At 35.8% G+C, this 17,160-nt stretch overlaps 2 protein-coding genes across 2 annotated transcripts; both read right to left on the bottom strand.

The window, feature by feature from the left end:
• Positions 1-592: 592 nt before the first annotated feature.
• Positions 593-3,250, bottom strand: LOC123307892 (ejaculatory bulb-specific protein 3-like). Its single transcript, XM_044890371.1, has 2 exons — positions 3,007-3,250; positions 593-857 (listed from the first exon to the last, which is right to left on the bottom strand). Exons 1-2 carry the CDS (start codon positions 3,191-3,193, stop codon positions 661-663), a joined length of 384 nt encoding a protein of 127 aa, XP_044746306.1. The 5' UTR covers positions 3,194-3,250; the 3' UTR covers positions 593-660.
• A 10,263-nt stretch (positions 3,251-13,513) lies between these two features.
• On the bottom strand, positions 13,514-16,447 carry LOC123307890 (ejaculatory bulb-specific protein 3-like). Its single transcript, XM_044890370.1, has 2 exons — positions 16,213-16,447; positions 13,514-13,810 (listed from the first exon to the last, which is right to left on the bottom strand). The coding sequence occupies exons 1-2, from the start codon at positions 16,400-16,402 to the stop codon at positions 13,614-13,616; spliced, it is 387 nt and encodes a 128-aa protein (XP_044746305.1). The 5' UTR covers positions 16,403-16,447; the 3' UTR covers positions 13,514-13,613.
• Positions 16,448-17,160: the final 713 nt, after the last annotated feature.

Genomic DNA, 17,160 nt, shown 5'->3' with positions numbered 1-17,160 from the left:
ACTGTGTCTTGAAGATTTTTTTTTCCTGTCTTGAAGATCATTTATGTTTCTTATGAAAATTAGTATTTTGTATGGTTACTGTGAGTAGGTGATGATGTTATTTTTATCACTTGTTAACAAAAAAATTTTTGAATGATTTTATTACCTTAATGTATTTTCAATTTCGAATTACCGTAAAATATTAAATGATTCAAACACCTAGAACAATACTTTTTCTTAGACGAAAAAGTTATAGAAGGAATGAGGCCTTCTTGAAGCCCTCTCAGATGGCGAACACTATAAACCTCAAGGTCGCAGTGACATATGTAAATTCCTTACCAAACTATAAACTATATTAGTATGGATCACTAAGTCACAATCTCCTTTATATTTTCTTTCCAGTCCAATCTTTCGATTGCAAGTATATTTCTCCCTGAAAGACACTCGAGAAAGAGCCTAACGATAGTAAATTCTGGGTAGGATATTCTTTTTCCCATTCCTGCCTTTAACATAGCATATAGTGTTTGAGTTCTCCAGCCCAATAATAAGGGGTTACTACACTTATTTGGAAACAAACTGCGGAAAGAAAGTCAAACTTGTAATAAAGAAATACTGTTTTTCACACTTTATTTTATTTGAGATTTCCAGGTCGAATCCTAATTCATCAAATCAAACTAACATTCAGAGTACAATGCCTTCACTTCGTAGTTCTGAACTGTATTTGGTGACGTACACCTTCTTGGGGTCATACTTGGCTTCTAGCTCGTTCCACCAGTCTCGTTTGTTCTTGATGAGGTGACGGATGATCTTCTTGGTTCCTTCCTTCTGAGCGTCAGTACATTTTTGGCAATCTGTCTTCAGGGCGTCAGGCAAAACATCTGCGAAAACGAAAATACATGACTGTTGTGTGTGATACAATCTAAAACAGTTCTGAAGACGACCAAAACAGTTGTGGACGAAATTCGGGTTAATTTTCTAGACCACGGATAAAATCCCAAAATAATTTGAAAAATCTATGAAAACTATATGTAAGCTCCTCCTATATAACGTAATATTTCAGAAAAAAATCGTACGGTGAAGAAATACGGCTTTCTTCTTCCTCCGAACGTGGAGGAATCATGGTGCTTTCTGACAGAAAGCAGATGACTGATTGACAATTTGATAAAGGAGAAATAAACAATACGCCAATCGATAATATCGATTTTCAACGTTCTCAATAATTTCATTATTGAGTGTCTGTGTGATCAATATATTAATTATAAAGCGTATATTGCGAATTGTGTTTTGCACTTTTTAATTAATGTATAATTTCGTTGAGACGGTAAGTTTTTGTGAGTGAGATTTTGAGATGCGGTATTCATGTCGGTATTAAATGAACAACTATTGGGAATTCAAATGTAGATTTCAGCAACATGGTGTTGATAGTTCAAAATAGAAGTTACTGCAGTGATTGTCATTTTGAAGGAGTTTTGAGATTTTCGTCAAATAAATCTTTTTTTCTCAGTTTATATTGGTTTTCTCTCAATTTTCATGATTGATTGTCGAAACTGACTGTTATGAAATATTGGAAGTAAAAAATTCCGACTATGTTCTGAATCAGCTGATAAAAGAGAGCGATATTTTTCGAATCCGAACTTCTTGGCTCTTTACACGATCATAAAAGAAGGAAATTGATTCTATGACGAGCCACAACTTTGATATCTTGCCTTCTCCAATTATGTACAATGTCTAAAATTGCAACGTTGATGATAAGAAAACGTATCCAAGTTGAACTGGAAATCAGAAATGATTTTCTAAATGAATTTTGTGCTGATTGAGTCAGTAAATACACCGATTCTTTAGAATTATTGCCGAAAAAATCAAGAAAAAAGTACGAAGATACATACAGGTAAACATTTTATGGACTATCGCAATAGCTATTGCGAATTCGTGTTTTTACTAGTAAAAACACGAATTCTTTCTCGGAAAATGTTATAAAGACATACTTCTTGTCAAATAACTGTAAATATAACAAACTGATTTTAAAATATATTCTGCCTGCATCGAGATTTTTAAAATATGAATTAAATTCCTTATATAGGCAACGTGTTTTCAATCATTTATGTAGAACACTAAAAACTGTAAGGGAATAGCATTTCTTTTCCTAACAGTTGGGAAATCTTGACTTTTTCTCTGAGAAATTTTATCAATTGGAATGCCATTTTGATTTTTTGAATGATATGATTCATTTGCCCTCGGTTTGAGTATTTCTTCATTTCAAATACTTATGTTTCAATGATGCATGGAATCAAATATTGAAGTTTCATCTATTTTATCAGATTTTATATAAAGGACATAAAGGTATTACAGATTCGGAAATAGGCAGATCAGATGTCCATACGAGACAAAATTCGGAATCTACAAAATTATTACCCTATAGAGCAAAGAAGGGTTATTCTTGATCATATGTTTTCATTTCGAATATTGAATAATCATTTCGATTTTCCCCTTATTCATCAAATTTGTTTCAATACTTGTGTTTTTCGACCGGTTTTAACAACTCTTTTCAAGCATCTGCATTTTATTCGTAAATAATTTTATTTCTTTCATTAGCAATAATAAATATTATACTTATTGAACACTGATATCTTGAATTTTTCATACAAATAAAACTAGATTCGCAATCGCTTTCAATCAGTTTATATAAACGAATTATCTGCACATATATCATCACATATTGTTGGATTAATTACTTTTCCGAAATAAATTCACATTTTGAATATTACGTTATTATTTAGACTTTCATTTAAAAACCGACAACATAGCGCTGATTTGAATCCCAAAAATGTTTTGACAACTGTCATAACCATTAACCTCACATTTTCGTTATATACAGTGTGTAATGTGTCAAATTTGCAATGCCAACCGACTGGTTTTATGAATGTGAAATACTACAGATTTTATGCCTACATTAAAAACTCTTAAACACGAGCAGTGTTATATCTAACTTATGGCAAATTTCATATTCAACAAAGGAAAGATACTCACTCTTCAATTCAAGTCCATCGGGTCTGCAGGCACCCTTGTCAAGCAAACAATTCACATAATTTTTGAAGAGACGTTCGTTTCTCATTAAGGCATCTAAATCAACTTTATCGTACTTGTCAGTATAGGTGGTGGCCGCCATAGCAGACCCTACAAAGGCCAAGCACAGTAGAGATACGGAATATTTCATTTTTACTAGCAATCAACGTCTCGACGTCTGATGAAACTGGAGATGAGAACCTCCCTTTTATAACCGAGAATATTCCGTGGAATTCCCTCATTTCATTTTTCAGAAAAATGTGCCGTTGACGCAGTCGATGTAAAAGAACGCGTTTGCTCTTATTATTCATGCTCATGTCGATGACCAGAGGAGTCTTTGACGATGGTAGATATTCTTCGAAAAGAAACAAACTGGTTAATCAAGAACGGTTCAAACAGAAATAGGAGTGGAAGATTTCTTCCCAATTAAAATTCCCAACGCTTCTATGATTGAAAAAATGGCAATAAAATAATACCTTAATTTGCATTTCGCACTGAAAAATAATATGCTAGCTGAATTGCTGAAAATGATTGAGGATTGACCAGGGAGCTTCGAATAGAACATATCACTTTTTATGCATAGGTAATACACTGCGCAAAAAAATTAACGCACATTCTGAAAATCTCAATTTTAATGAAAGTAAACTCTACATTGACTTTATAACTTATTTTTTATGTTCTCTCGGGAAGGTTTTGAAAAATTCAGGATTTCACCGAATCTTATGTGAAAGAAGAGAACTGAACAATTTTCAAAATACTGAAATGCTGAGAAGTAATTTAATACTTGGTATTTCCACCCCTTGCGTTGATTACAGCTCGGCAACGACGGTTCATACTCAAAATGAGTGATCTTAAAATGTTCTGATCTAATCCTTCCCAGATTTCTCCGAGTTGGATTCCTAAGTCATTAAGAGTAGCTAGATGATTTTCTGAACTTCTCAGCCTTCTATTGAGGTTGTCCCAAACCTGCTCAATCGGATTGAGATCTGGACTTCTTGCTGGCCATTCCATTCAAGAGATTTCAACCTCTTCAAGGTACTCCCGAACGATGCGCGCACGATGGGGTCAGGCATTATCGTCCATAAAAATGAAATTTTCACCAATGTATGGGACAAATAGCACTACATGCTCTTCAATAATGTTCCTTATATACTTATCAGCATTCATAGCTCTATTATCAACGACCACTAACTCTGTGCGAGCAGTCAAAGATATTCCACCCCATACCATAATCGATCCTCCCCCGAAACCAGTGGTATTCAGGAAATTGCACTGAGCATATCTTTCATGTGGACGTCTGTATACAAGGGAACGTCGATCACAATGGTAGAGGCAGAATCTAGACTCATCTGTGAAGAGAACTCTTTCCCAATCGGCCTCTTCCCAATGGATATGCTCTCTCGCAAAATCCGAACGCGCCCTTCGATGGGCTGGGGTAAGAGCTGGGCCTCTTGCCGCGACACGAGGCCTTAAATCATATTCTCTGAGGCGATTTCTTATTGTCTGAGTGCTAATTTGCACCTCATGAGTTTGCTCAAGCTGAATTTGAAGGAGGCGAGCGGTTGCAAACCGTTGTCTCAACGAAGAAACTCTCAAGTAACGTTCTTGAATGGCAGTTGTTACCCGTGGTCTACCCTGTCCTGGTCTTCGGACATTCATACCTGTCTCCCTGAATCGCTGCATCATTCTGGACACACTTGTATGGGAAACTCCAAACCTTTCTGCAATTCTTCTGTATGTCCACCCTTCTTCTCGCAAAACTATCGCTTGGGCACATTCCTCTTGGGTCAAAAATTGCGTGTTTCGCGTTGCATAGCGATCGAGGGTAGAAAATCAAACGAAAGAAAAACTATTGATCACTAGAATTGATCGAGAACAACTGATTTTAGAATGGAGCCAATATATTTAAAATCTGATAATATTATCTTTTTTTATTCCTGCTGGGAAAAAACATCTGTATTGAAGAAAACCGTTGAAAGTGAATAACATATGCATGCATTATTCTGATAAAAATAATTATCATTGAGAACACCTTCAGTTGTAGAATAAATTTGAGATTTCCATAATGTGCGTTAATTTTTTTGCGCACTGTATTTTGGAAGCTGGTGTATGTTCACAGAAAATTGAACAGATGTTGCAAAAAATTTCGTGGCGCAATATTCGGAATCGAGAGGACAAATTTCGGTGACTTGCACAAACTTTCAGGTTCAACACATACGGGGTTATACATCTAGAGGCAGAGCTGTGTCGAGCACTGAAAAAAAGTGCTTCGAGCACTAAGCACCGAGCACTGACAAAAAATGCTCCCAAGTCTTGAGCACTAAGCACCGATTTTTCACAAAAAGCTCGCGATCACTAAGCACTTTGTGGAAGTAATTCGATTTTGCGAGCACTTATCACTAAGCCCTTTCCTGAAAAATTGTTGGAAATAAGATTTTTTATTATAAAATCCCGCTTATAACGATAAGTTTTTCGTTCTATTCTACAGCAGTTTCAAGCTTCCATAAGTATAAAGAAAATAATTGTTTCTCGAATGGAAATAATGAATTCTACGAAGGCTATAAGAAGAGGGCCACATATGATATTTAAAAAGTATTTTTCGCCTCATTCCGACTTTAAAGTAGAAATTTTATTCAGTTCCGAACTTTTACAGGGTGTTCTATGACGGCGTGAACTATTTCCTGAAATATAGATAGCTTTTTCAAGGAATATTCATATTCATATAAAACTGGGTGTTCACATATTCAGGATAAATTGATGATTATGTATTTTTGAAATATTATATGCGGCGCTTCTATGCCTTCGAAGAATTGCATAGCAAAGTTTTTGATGGAGGATGAAGTTAACGAAAACGTTTAAAATCTTAATTTTTTCAAGCCATTAATCGGGATAAAATTCGTTCTTTTGGAGTAAGTTTCATATCATCAGTGATTTTTGAGTTATTCCCGATGTTCTTCATTTTATAAATCTGGCTATCTATGAAAACCGGCATAGATTTAAAACAAGCTCTCTTGGACACCGTTTGGAGCGGCTTCTTCAAAGCAAGCGCAATTTTGTCGTAAATCACATGTGTCAAGATTGCAGCAGTTTTTATTCAATAGAGAGGAACCCGACAAGTGTTTTTATAAATTAGCAGGTGGTCATCTGAAGATATTTTTCAAAAGCTATTTTTCCAGTCCATTCTCCTTATTCGGATATTGAAAGAAGGAAATTCGGTTTTCACAAATTGCGAATTTGTTTCATATTACTTATATACCTATATTACACATATCTAAGAGGATGTATTGATATCTAGTTAGCCTAGACCAGTTCCTTGTATAAAAAAAGTATTGCGCTACCGTAGCAACGAACTATTGTGAAATTTGAGGTCAAACAAGTAAACCAGAGTTACGCAATAAATTGAAAGAAAGAAGACGTCCACCGAAATTGTGAAAACTGAAAAATTGGAGTATCCAGCCATCATCAAGTACCTGTATTTAAAAGGGTTAAGAGGTGAGCAGATTTACGAAGATATGCTTAATACCCTTGGTGATCAATGTCCTTCGTATGCGACCGTGAAAAATTGGACTGCAAGCTTCAAAGAGGCAAATTTTTCATTGAAGATGATGACCGATCGGGAAGACCAGTTTCTGTGTCAGTCCCCGAAAATATCGATGCAGTTCATGACATGATTTTATCAGATCGTCGAATTGGGATAAAACGGATATCTGTGGCACTGAATATTCCATACGAACGCGTTCATCATACAGTTCACGTCAATTTGAACATGAGAAAAATTGCTGCAAAATGGATATCCAAATGTTTGAATGTTGACCAAAAGCGTGCAAGGGTAGAAGCATCGTGTTCGATCTGTGCTCGATTTGAAAACGATGTGGACTTCTTAAACCGAATTGTTCCTATGGATGAGATATTTCTACGATCCAGAAACAAAGCAACAATCGATGGAATGGCGACACTCTGGTTCTCCAAGACCTAAGAAGTTTCGTGTCCAAAAATCAGCTGGAAAAGTTCTTGCTTCAGTTTTTTGGGATTGCCATGGAGTAATCATGATTGATTTTTTGGGTAGAAGGGTAGAACAATAACCGGAGATCACTATTCGACATTACTGACCACTCTACGGGAAAAAAAATTGAAGAGGAAAGACGCGGAAAGCTATGCAAAGGTATTTTGTTTATGCAGGACAACGCCCCTGCACACAAATCTCATGTTTCCATGCAAAAAATTCGTGATTGGGGGTTTGAATTACTAGAACACCCTCCTTATTCACCAGATTTGGCTACATCCGACTATCATCTTTTCCTCAACTGAAATAGTTATTTTCCTATCAAGTGCGGAAAGTGATACTTGCCCGCACGAAACTGCCGTTGCCCGAACGATGCGAAGCAGAGTTCGGGTAAGCAGTTGAGTGCGGGCAAGACACTTTCCGCAAGAGTTAGGAACAATATTTTTTCTACAAGCGCTTGAAATATATAAATGTATCCATTTCACGAAACAGATCATATCTCATTAGATTAATTCATATATAATGACAGACGTAATTCTGCATGTCATTACTATGGGTTTCTCATCGTTGACGTTCTATGCATAGAAACATGATAGAATTTAATTTACTCTATAATATTTGCGTGCGGGAAAAACCCCTGCTAATCCATTCCCGCACGCAAATGCGTGCGGGAAAGAAATAGCAGGCGTTTTTCCCGCACGTTTTGGGAAAGTGACTCTTTGCAACTTGGAATGCGTGCGGGAAAAAGGTTGAACGCGCACGCTTGTAGAAAAAAAGTTTAAAAGGTCATAATTTTTCTTTCGAAGAGAAGGTTATAGAAGTTGTGGAAGTCTGGCTTGCAGAGCAAGAAGAAAAATTTTTTTGAAAGGTCTAGAGACGTTGCAGGTTCTCGACAATATGTTGAGAAATAAAATATTTTGACACTGAAATTTTGTTTGGTGCTATAGTACGCTAAGAGTTTTTCAATATATCCTCGTATACCAGACATTGTAATGTTCCTTTTTTTGAGAATTGAGGTGTAAATAGATCATTCTTTGGATGGAAGAATTGAAATCATTTCTTTATTTTTCAAAAATACTCAGTGCGGAAACCGTATAGCAGATTCATTATTCCGTCATGTCATTCTGATTTTGGATGCATAGAGAATAATCTATTTAGAAATTTCGAGGAATTACCTTTTCGAGTAGCGTTTGCGTCCTAACTCAAATGAAACTGAGGTTTCGTGTTTCCATTTGAATAAACATCAAAAATATAGAAAATTGAGTGTAGTTTCTGGTAATTTTTTTTGGAACATAACTTCAATCCTAAATATCTGGTAGTTAAGCTGGATTACTCTTCAAATTTCAAAGTCCATTTAGAAAATTTGCGTCTGAAGTTGAAAACTACCCAGGAAACCACCTTTCGTTTATTAAACATATATAAGTCAACTTATTCCGACGTATAAATACGGTTTCATTAGACCAAAATAAGAAGGACAAATGTCCGCGTGGTAGACGTATAAAATCAATCCTGGATATACGTCTCCTATTCGTATTTTATATACGTCTGATACTCGTATTTCATATACGTCTTTTAGACTACTTAAGTAATTCAGAAATTACGTCTAAAACCAGTCGTCTATAAACGTTCACAACTCATATCTTATAGACTATATTTCAACGACTTCAATGTACCAAAAATAGACGCTTAATATTCGTATTTTGTACTACAATTAAGTATCAGTAATAGACGTCTCTGAACAACGTTAGACCTACTGTTCATGTATACGATATCCGACGATACGATGATCCGAAATTGCATTGATATGTTTTGATCGATGATTTCGAATATAATAAATTAAAAGAACAATAAATGCACTTTCGGATCATCGTTTATATTGTCGAATATCGTATGAATGAACATTAGGCTTATTTGTTGTTAGATATTACTGTTCTGAATATAGTCAATCTTCAACATTTATTATAACAATCTTACCCTCTTCCATACTTATCCTTTTCATATTTTCGAATAAGACATAACGTAGTGTCAATCGGATTTTAGGAAAACTAAATTTTAAACTATTTAGGTCTCAAACCAATTTATTCAGAAAATAATAAAATAGTAGTTTTCAAAACTTAGGTATATACATTGAGCACACCTCTTCAAATAAATATAATGGTCTATTCCTATATTTTTAGATTGCTTCAATCAGATGTACCCACATCAGCACTACGACCTCTGTAAAATGTTATTTCAGTTAGTTTTAGGAGAAAAAAATATGTCGAACAAAACATACCAAATATCTTTTTCATCATATTAGTAGACTTGAAAGTGGAGAGCTTTCTTCAAAATTGGTTATATCATTTTGTTTTTTAGCAGATGTTTAAACATGTCCATCACTATGTTGAATCAGAATCAATTTCAATCACTCATGACAAAGTACAATTAATTTCCTCCAGGCAAAACAAACACAGTAAACACACACAGCTTACGAAACTATTTCAAGATGGACGACAAGGAGAACGAACTACGAACAGCGCATGCCGCATAGCATAGCATAGAAACACGGCCGTGACTGCCACATGCGTGTATTGTAACGATAACTAATTGCCTATTGGCCGGTCGGGCCTGCGTAGATCCTCAATCCTCTGCCTACGTAAACATGGCACCAACGTTGCCAGGCTATTAAAAATGTAGTAGATCTTGAACATTCTCATAAATCTGCTAGGCTTGTTTGAATTAGAACTAGTAGACTACAATTATATCAAGTGAATAGTAATTGAAGAGGGCTCATTCAGTTTTCCAGATCACAAGTATAGACAGCGGAATCTTTGATGGTTGAAGCAATCAGTGTATGGACAGGACATTATTTCATTTCATGTGACAACGCTGTGAATTGTCGAATTGGGGGACTTTCAATCAAAGATATTATATGTGTAATATTTTTGCTTTTAATTGGTTGACGACCATCAATCCGAATGAATTAAACTCCATTTGGCGAGGAAACTATAGAAAAATATGCAAATATGCATTTTTTTCGTTCAATGTATATATTTTTTTTTCATTTATTGTACCTATGGTTGTACCCTCTATTCAAGAATATCTATTATGAATGTTATACATATAAATTATTCCTGCCACGGCTCAACCATTTATATACAGCTATCATTTAAATGGTGATTTTTATGGAAAAAGATTAAGTTCGATGTGAGCCGATTAATTAGCTACCTGGTGATATCAGTTCAAACAATTAAAGCACTTATATAAGCTGAATCGCTTTTTCAACTTCAAAAAACTTGAATGTTTGGAACTATATGTACTAGGTGTATAAAACTCAGAAACATAGATATGACAATAATGAATAAAGGACCAGTATTTTTTTTTCTCCCTGATAACTAGAAGTAATGTAGTAGATATCTACATATGGCTTATAATAATAGTCATATTTGAAACCTTTCATATATTTGTCCAGTGTAGACCTCAATGATAAGTGTTAAAAAAATTCGCTAATAGACAGATTGAAAACCTACCATATATCCGTTTAATATACCTAAGTTCATGGAGTAGGAAGGTAGGTTGAAATATGTACGACTTATAGTCGTATAATTTGTCTAACTTTATAGACCTAGTTTATAAATTATGAAAAATTATTAAATCTGGGAAATAAGCGATATATATTGTAGGATGCATATTGTTCCAATCGTAAAAACACAACTGGGAGACAAAATAGATCTCATTATGTATATATGACTTCCACTTATAGACATTTCAAAAACCTATCACATATTCGTTTAATATAGGTTTAGGAAGTACGTCGAAAAGTACAATATATTCGACGTATAATTCGGAGATCTTGTAGACTTAGTTAATAACTGGTGAATATGACGAAGAGTTTAAAATAATTGAAGTATATAAACAAAAAATAATCTTCACTTCTTGAAAAAACTATTGATAAGCAAAAAACATATATTGTGGTATATATAGCTAACGCTAAAAGACGTTTTATAAACCTACTACAGAAAAATGGTATAATATAGACGTAAAATACTTGTACTGTGATAGACCAAAACGAAAAATATACCATCAGGATGAATATTAGACGTATACTAAACCAAGGTGTGTTTCCTGGGTAGGAATAATATCTTGCATAAACTTGGGGTGTAGATGCAACAAGTCTTGGTTTTTTCGGCTGCTGAATATTGTTGCCCCGTTTGTGTTAATAGGACTCATGCGCAAAAAATTGATGCACAACTAAATCTTTCTATGAGAATTATCACTGGAACTATTAGATCTTCATCAATTCAGTGGTTACCAGTTCTTTCAAACATTGTACCGCCACCACCCCATATTCGTAGACAGAGTGCGGTTATGAATTCCTGGAATAATTTTCAATCCTTTCCCGACTCATTTTCAATTCTGCCCAAGGCTGAAGTCGCGTAAACCTTTATGACTCAAGTATTTCCTTAATTCGAATATGAGGGACAAAGACCTTTGGCAGTCTGAATGGAATAGGTGCACCATTTTCAACAAAGAATTAGTTACTGATCCCAGAGTTCCTGGTTTTGTTCTTCCCAGGAAAATATTGTGTATTCTGAATCGTACAAGAACAGGTCACCGACGTTGCAACAGTATGCTTTTCAGGTTGAATTCAGTTGAAAGCCCTAGTTGTGAATGCGGGGAACCAGAAGAAACCATAAATCATCTGGTTAATCATTGTCCAATTTATAAATTTCAGGATGGTTTTAGGGCTATACATGCAGTTTCCGATTTTTTTTTGAATTGGGTTGTGAATTTTAAATCAATCTGACATATTGAATAAAATTTTCATATTTTATTTTTTCTGCTATTTCAGATTAAAGATTTTGGTATTTTGGAAAAGACATGATTTTCTTTTTATTTCGAAGAAAAGATCCTTTTTCGCAGTACGAGATACCCTTCAACACAAATTATTTCATTGCCTATTTAATGTCTCACCATTCACTACACTCATGGAGAGAAAGAGTTTTTTACTGGGGTTTTTCCATAAGCTCTTGTACCATACACCAAATTGTATGATAAACCGTTTACGCCAACCTCTGCTGAAAATATCTCATAAACATGCTATTGTTTCGTCTCGCCGTAGCTGTCTTGATAATTGCTGACATGAGCATGCCTGCAAGAGGTGTTGGATTGAGATTCAGATTTGATAGAGGCCTGCTTAACCTGAAGCGCCTCAGAGCAAAAACCCGTACAAAGTTTATCACGGAACTTCAATATGCAGACGACACATATCGCTAGCAGCCCAGCTTAAAACATATTTACGAAGCTTTAGGCCTTAGGCTCAATATTGACAAAACTAAAATCCTGGTAGGTCCGCCAGAAAGCCTTCAAAAAGATATCAGCCTGGAGGATGAAACTCTAGAACAGGTCGAGCAGTTCAAATACTTGGGAAGCTACAGAAATACTAGGGCTAACGTGGTCACGGAAATACACAACCGTATCAATTCGGCATCACGGGCATTCTGGAAGCTGAAGGACAGAGTGTTCCAAAATCACGACCTCAATCTGAAGACCAAGACAGCTGTTTACAAAACAGTGGTCCTCCCAACGCTTCTTTGCGGAAGCGAAAGATGGACGCTCTACAGGCGACATATTAAGCTTGAACAAACGGAACAACGTCATCTAAGACAGATAATGCACATCAGATGGTTCACAAAGTTTCAAATGCAGAAGTCTTGCAGCGCGCGAGTTGTATAACAATTGAGACTTAAGTAACGAGGGCCCGACTCAGACGGAACGGCCACATTCTGAAAATGCAAGACACAAGACTTCCTAAAATAGCTCTCTATGGCGAATTGGCAGAGAGAGCTTGTAAACCAGGAGGCCAGTATAAGCGGTTTAAGGATATACTGCGTCAATCCCTAAAATCAGTTAATGCCAACCATAACTGGGAACAGCTAGAGTTAGACAGGTCACAGTGGAGGTCTTTGGTACACAGTTATAATGGTAAATCGAGAGGAATACAGCGGCGGCCAGATCTGGTTGGTGACTATCCACGCCCGGAGTGTGGAAGAATCTGTAGGTCACGGTTGGGTCTCTTCAGTCACAGGAGGGCACACAGTCGCAACTAACAAATTATAAGTTTGCTTTCACCGATAGTCTGGTTTTTTAGTCTTTTTGTAGATTTATTCTCGGTAACGAGATTCAGCAATGAATAAATGAATGATTTGCTGGTGTTAAAATGTGTAATGCTCTGCATCGAAAGAATATATCATTGAAATTACTCAGCAGCATTCTTAGGAGCAAAATGTTGTTTGAATGGGAAATATTCACGAGACTACGAGACTCGAGACTCATCGAGACGACACCGAGAAAAGTCTGATCTCGTCTCGCTTATGAGATGATATCTCGTATTAATATTACTTCTTCGTGTACGTACCTCTCATTACTGAATTGGTTGCAACAATGAAAACACTGAAAGACATTCTCCTTATTGAGATGAAACATCAATTTTTTGCTCATATTATTTTTATTGATCACATTTTAGTTTCACATGTAAATAAATTTCTAGCAAAATATAGTATTACGTATAATCACAATCAATCACATTTTATAGTTCAATGCCTTCTTTTTTCAATTCGTCCCTGTATTTGGTTACATAGACCTTCTTAGGGTCATATTTAGCTTCCAGTTCATTCCACCATTCACGTTTGTGCTGAAGGAGATGACGGATTACTTTTCTTGTTCCTTCCTTTTGAGCGTCTGTGCAATGAATACATTCTGTGAGAAGAGCATCGGGCAAATGGGCTGGAAAAAAAATATCCTTTAAATTTCTAGTCAAGTTTCGCATTTAGGAGCTCTCTTGTTAATGTTGATGGCAAAATTATGAAATCGTTAATGCAATGAAAATATTATTTCAATCCAGCAAAACAGTCAGTTTGTACAAAATTGAAAGAGGAATTTTCAATAATATCATTGAAAATAACCTAAAATCTACAAATAGAGGCATGGATAATATTTATACACTGCGCAAAAAAAAATTAACGCACATTATGGAAATCTCAAATTTATTCTACAACTGAAGGTGTTCTCAATAATTATTTTCATCAGAATTATGCATGCATATGTTATCCACTTTCAACGGTTTTCCTCAATACAGATGTTTTTTCCCAGCAGGAATAAAAAAAGATGATATTATCAGATTTTGAATGTATTGCCTCCATTCTTAAATCAGTTGTTTTCGATCAATTCTAGTGATCAATAGTTTTTCATTCGTTTGATTTTCTACACTCGATCGCTATGCAACGTGAAACACGCAATTTGACCCAAGAGGAATGTGCCCAAGCGGTAGTTTTGCGAGAAGAATGGTGGACATACACAAGAATTGCAGAAAGGTTTGGAGTTTCCCATACAAGTGTGTCCAGACTGTTGCAGCGATTCAGGGAGACAGGTATGAATGTCCGAAGACCAGGACAGGGTAGACCACGGGTAACAACTGCCATTCAAGAACGTTACTTGAGAGTTTCTTCGTTGAGACAACGGTTTGCAACTGCTCGCCTCCTTCAAATTCAGCTTGAGCAAACTCATGAGGTGCAAATTACCACTCAGACAATAAGAAATCGCCTCAGACAATAAGAAATCGCCTCAGAGAATATGATTTAAGGCCTCGTGTCGCGGCAAGAGGCCCAGCTCTTACCCCAGCACATCGAAGGGCCCGTTTGGATTTTGCGAGAGCATATCCATTGGGAAGAGGCCGATTGACAAAGAGTTCTCTTCACAGATGAGTCTAGATTCTGTCTCTACCATTGTGATCGACGTTCCCTTGTATACAGACGTCCACATGAAAGATATGCTCAGTGCAATTTCCTAAATACTACTGGATTCGGGGGAGGATCGATTTTGGTATGGGGTGGAATATCTTTGACTGCTCGCACAGACCTAGTGGTCGTTGATAATGGAGCTATGAATGCTGATAAGTATATAAGGAACATTCTTGAAGAGCATGTAGTGCCATTTGCCCCATACATTGGTAAAAATTTCATTTTTATGGACGATAATGCCCATCGTTCAGGAGTACCTTGAAGAGGTTGAAGTCTCTCCGATGGAATGGCCAGCAAGAAGTCCAGATCTCAATCCGATTGAGCAGGTTTGGGACAACCTCAATAGAAGGCTGAGAAGTTCAGAAAATCATCCAGCGGAGAAATCTGGGAAGGATTAGATCAAAACATTTCAAGATCACTCATTTTGAGTATGAACCGTCGTTGCCGAGCTGTAATTAACGCAAGGGGTGGAAATACCAAATATTAAATCACTTATCAGCATTTCAGTATTTTGAAAATTGTTCATTTCTCTTCTTTCACATAAGATTCGGTGAATTCCTGAATTTTTCTTCCATTTAATGTGTCTTGTTTCGTTCAAAACCGAGAGAACATAAAAAATAAGTTATAAAGTCAATGTAGAGTTGACATTCATTAAAATTGAGATTTTCAGAATGTTCGTTAATTTTTTTGCGCAGTGTATATTGAGTACCTCCAACAATTTTGTCATGATATTCGTGGCGTTCTGAGTATGACTTGTGAGGTTTTGAGGACTATATATTGTAGAAAATCCTTTTCTCAATTAAAATTTTGACTGATCTGATTTTACAGGGTGAGTACAAATATTTTAATATCAGATTCTTGAGGTCAAAAGAATCACTTTTTTCCTTTATCATTTTTTCCGAATAGGCTCGGTTTGAAAGATGCAAGGTATTCAAAAACCATAAAAAAAATATTTTCTTATCTTATCAATATCTGAACGTTTTGTAAAATAATAGTTTTCTTCATATGTTCCTTGTAAAATGCGCCGTTTTCGAGTAATCTGATGTTTAAAAATAAAAGATCATCTGTGAAATTCAAGAAATTGGGTACTTTGACCGGATGCAACTCTTTGTAATAAATCTACAGATGTATAGTGTCAGAGATTTAGCTAATTTTTCTGAAAGTAATTTTGCCTTAAAATTACTATATCATGCAAGGCCGAATCGGAAAAAATGATATAGAAAAAAGGGTTTCTTTTGACCTCAAGAATCTACCTTTGAAATATTTGTACGATACAAAGAATCACCCTCTAGTTAGGAAATATTTCGAACACTCAGTCAGATTGCCAGAAATGTCATGCATCTGCACTGAAAGGAAACATAAGACATTTCGATTGAAATTTTTACTCACTTTTCAATTCAAGTCCATCTGGCTGGCATGGTCCTTTGTCCAGCAGACAATTGACGTACGTTTTGAAGAGACGTTCGTTCTTGACCAAAGCATCCAGATCCACTTTATCGAACTTATCAGTGTAAGTTGAGGCGGATCTTGCGAAGCTCACAAAACCGAAGACAAGAACAACCACCGCTGCGTATTTCATTTTGATTCTCTACTGAAAAGGGAAGACTTATGAACGACGAACGAGAACATCCTCTTTTATATAGGAAAAATATCCGAAGGAATATTTTGCTGAACCGATTATTCGGTTTGACGCAAGTTAATCTCCGAAAACTTGTTTTGCGAAGGACCAGTCCACTATTTTATTTGGTTATTCTAAGAAGTCTTTCGATCGAAGGAAGTTTCCTTGCTAATTAGGTAAACAAGAACCTGTGATTTCCCTAGAATGAAAAAAATGCAAATAAAATCACCTTCTGATTCAGGTTTTCAGAATAATCAATTGCCCTTGCCAATGGTCCATGAATGTTGATGAACTCACCATCTATGTTCAGTTGTGTATGCGAATGGAGTTAGATCTACAGGGTGAGAGAAGGAAGAAAAAGTCGGGTTCAGCGAGGATTTGATTATTAGTTACACCCATTCATTTTCAACCGCCTTCAATATTTGTTCGAGATTCTTATGTCTCCAGTCCCCCAATAATAGAATTTTTTTCGCGAAGCAGGATGAAATTCAATTCAATTCAATTCAATTTTATTGACCGAAATTCCTCCAAAAATTTTACAATAAATGAAGGACCCAAAGGAGGCATAAATGCCTGTACATGGGTGGTCCCAAAAAAAAAACATAATTATTCTCCATTTATGAAAAATTACTTGACCCTTCAACCATCTCAAACTAAACACACCTTTACAACAACAAAAGGTAAACTATGACCTTTAAAATAATCAACAACAAAAAATA

This window comes from Coccinella septempunctata, chromosome 2, assembly GCF_907165205.1.
Source record: "Coccinella septempunctata chromosome 2, icCocSept1.1, whole genome shotgun sequence".
In the NCBI taxonomy this organism is placed as follows: domain Eukaryota; kingdom Metazoa; phylum Arthropoda; class Insecta; order Coleoptera; family Coccinellidae; genus Coccinella; species Coccinella septempunctata.
This window is presented reverse-complemented; position numbering and strand designations above follow the sequence as displayed.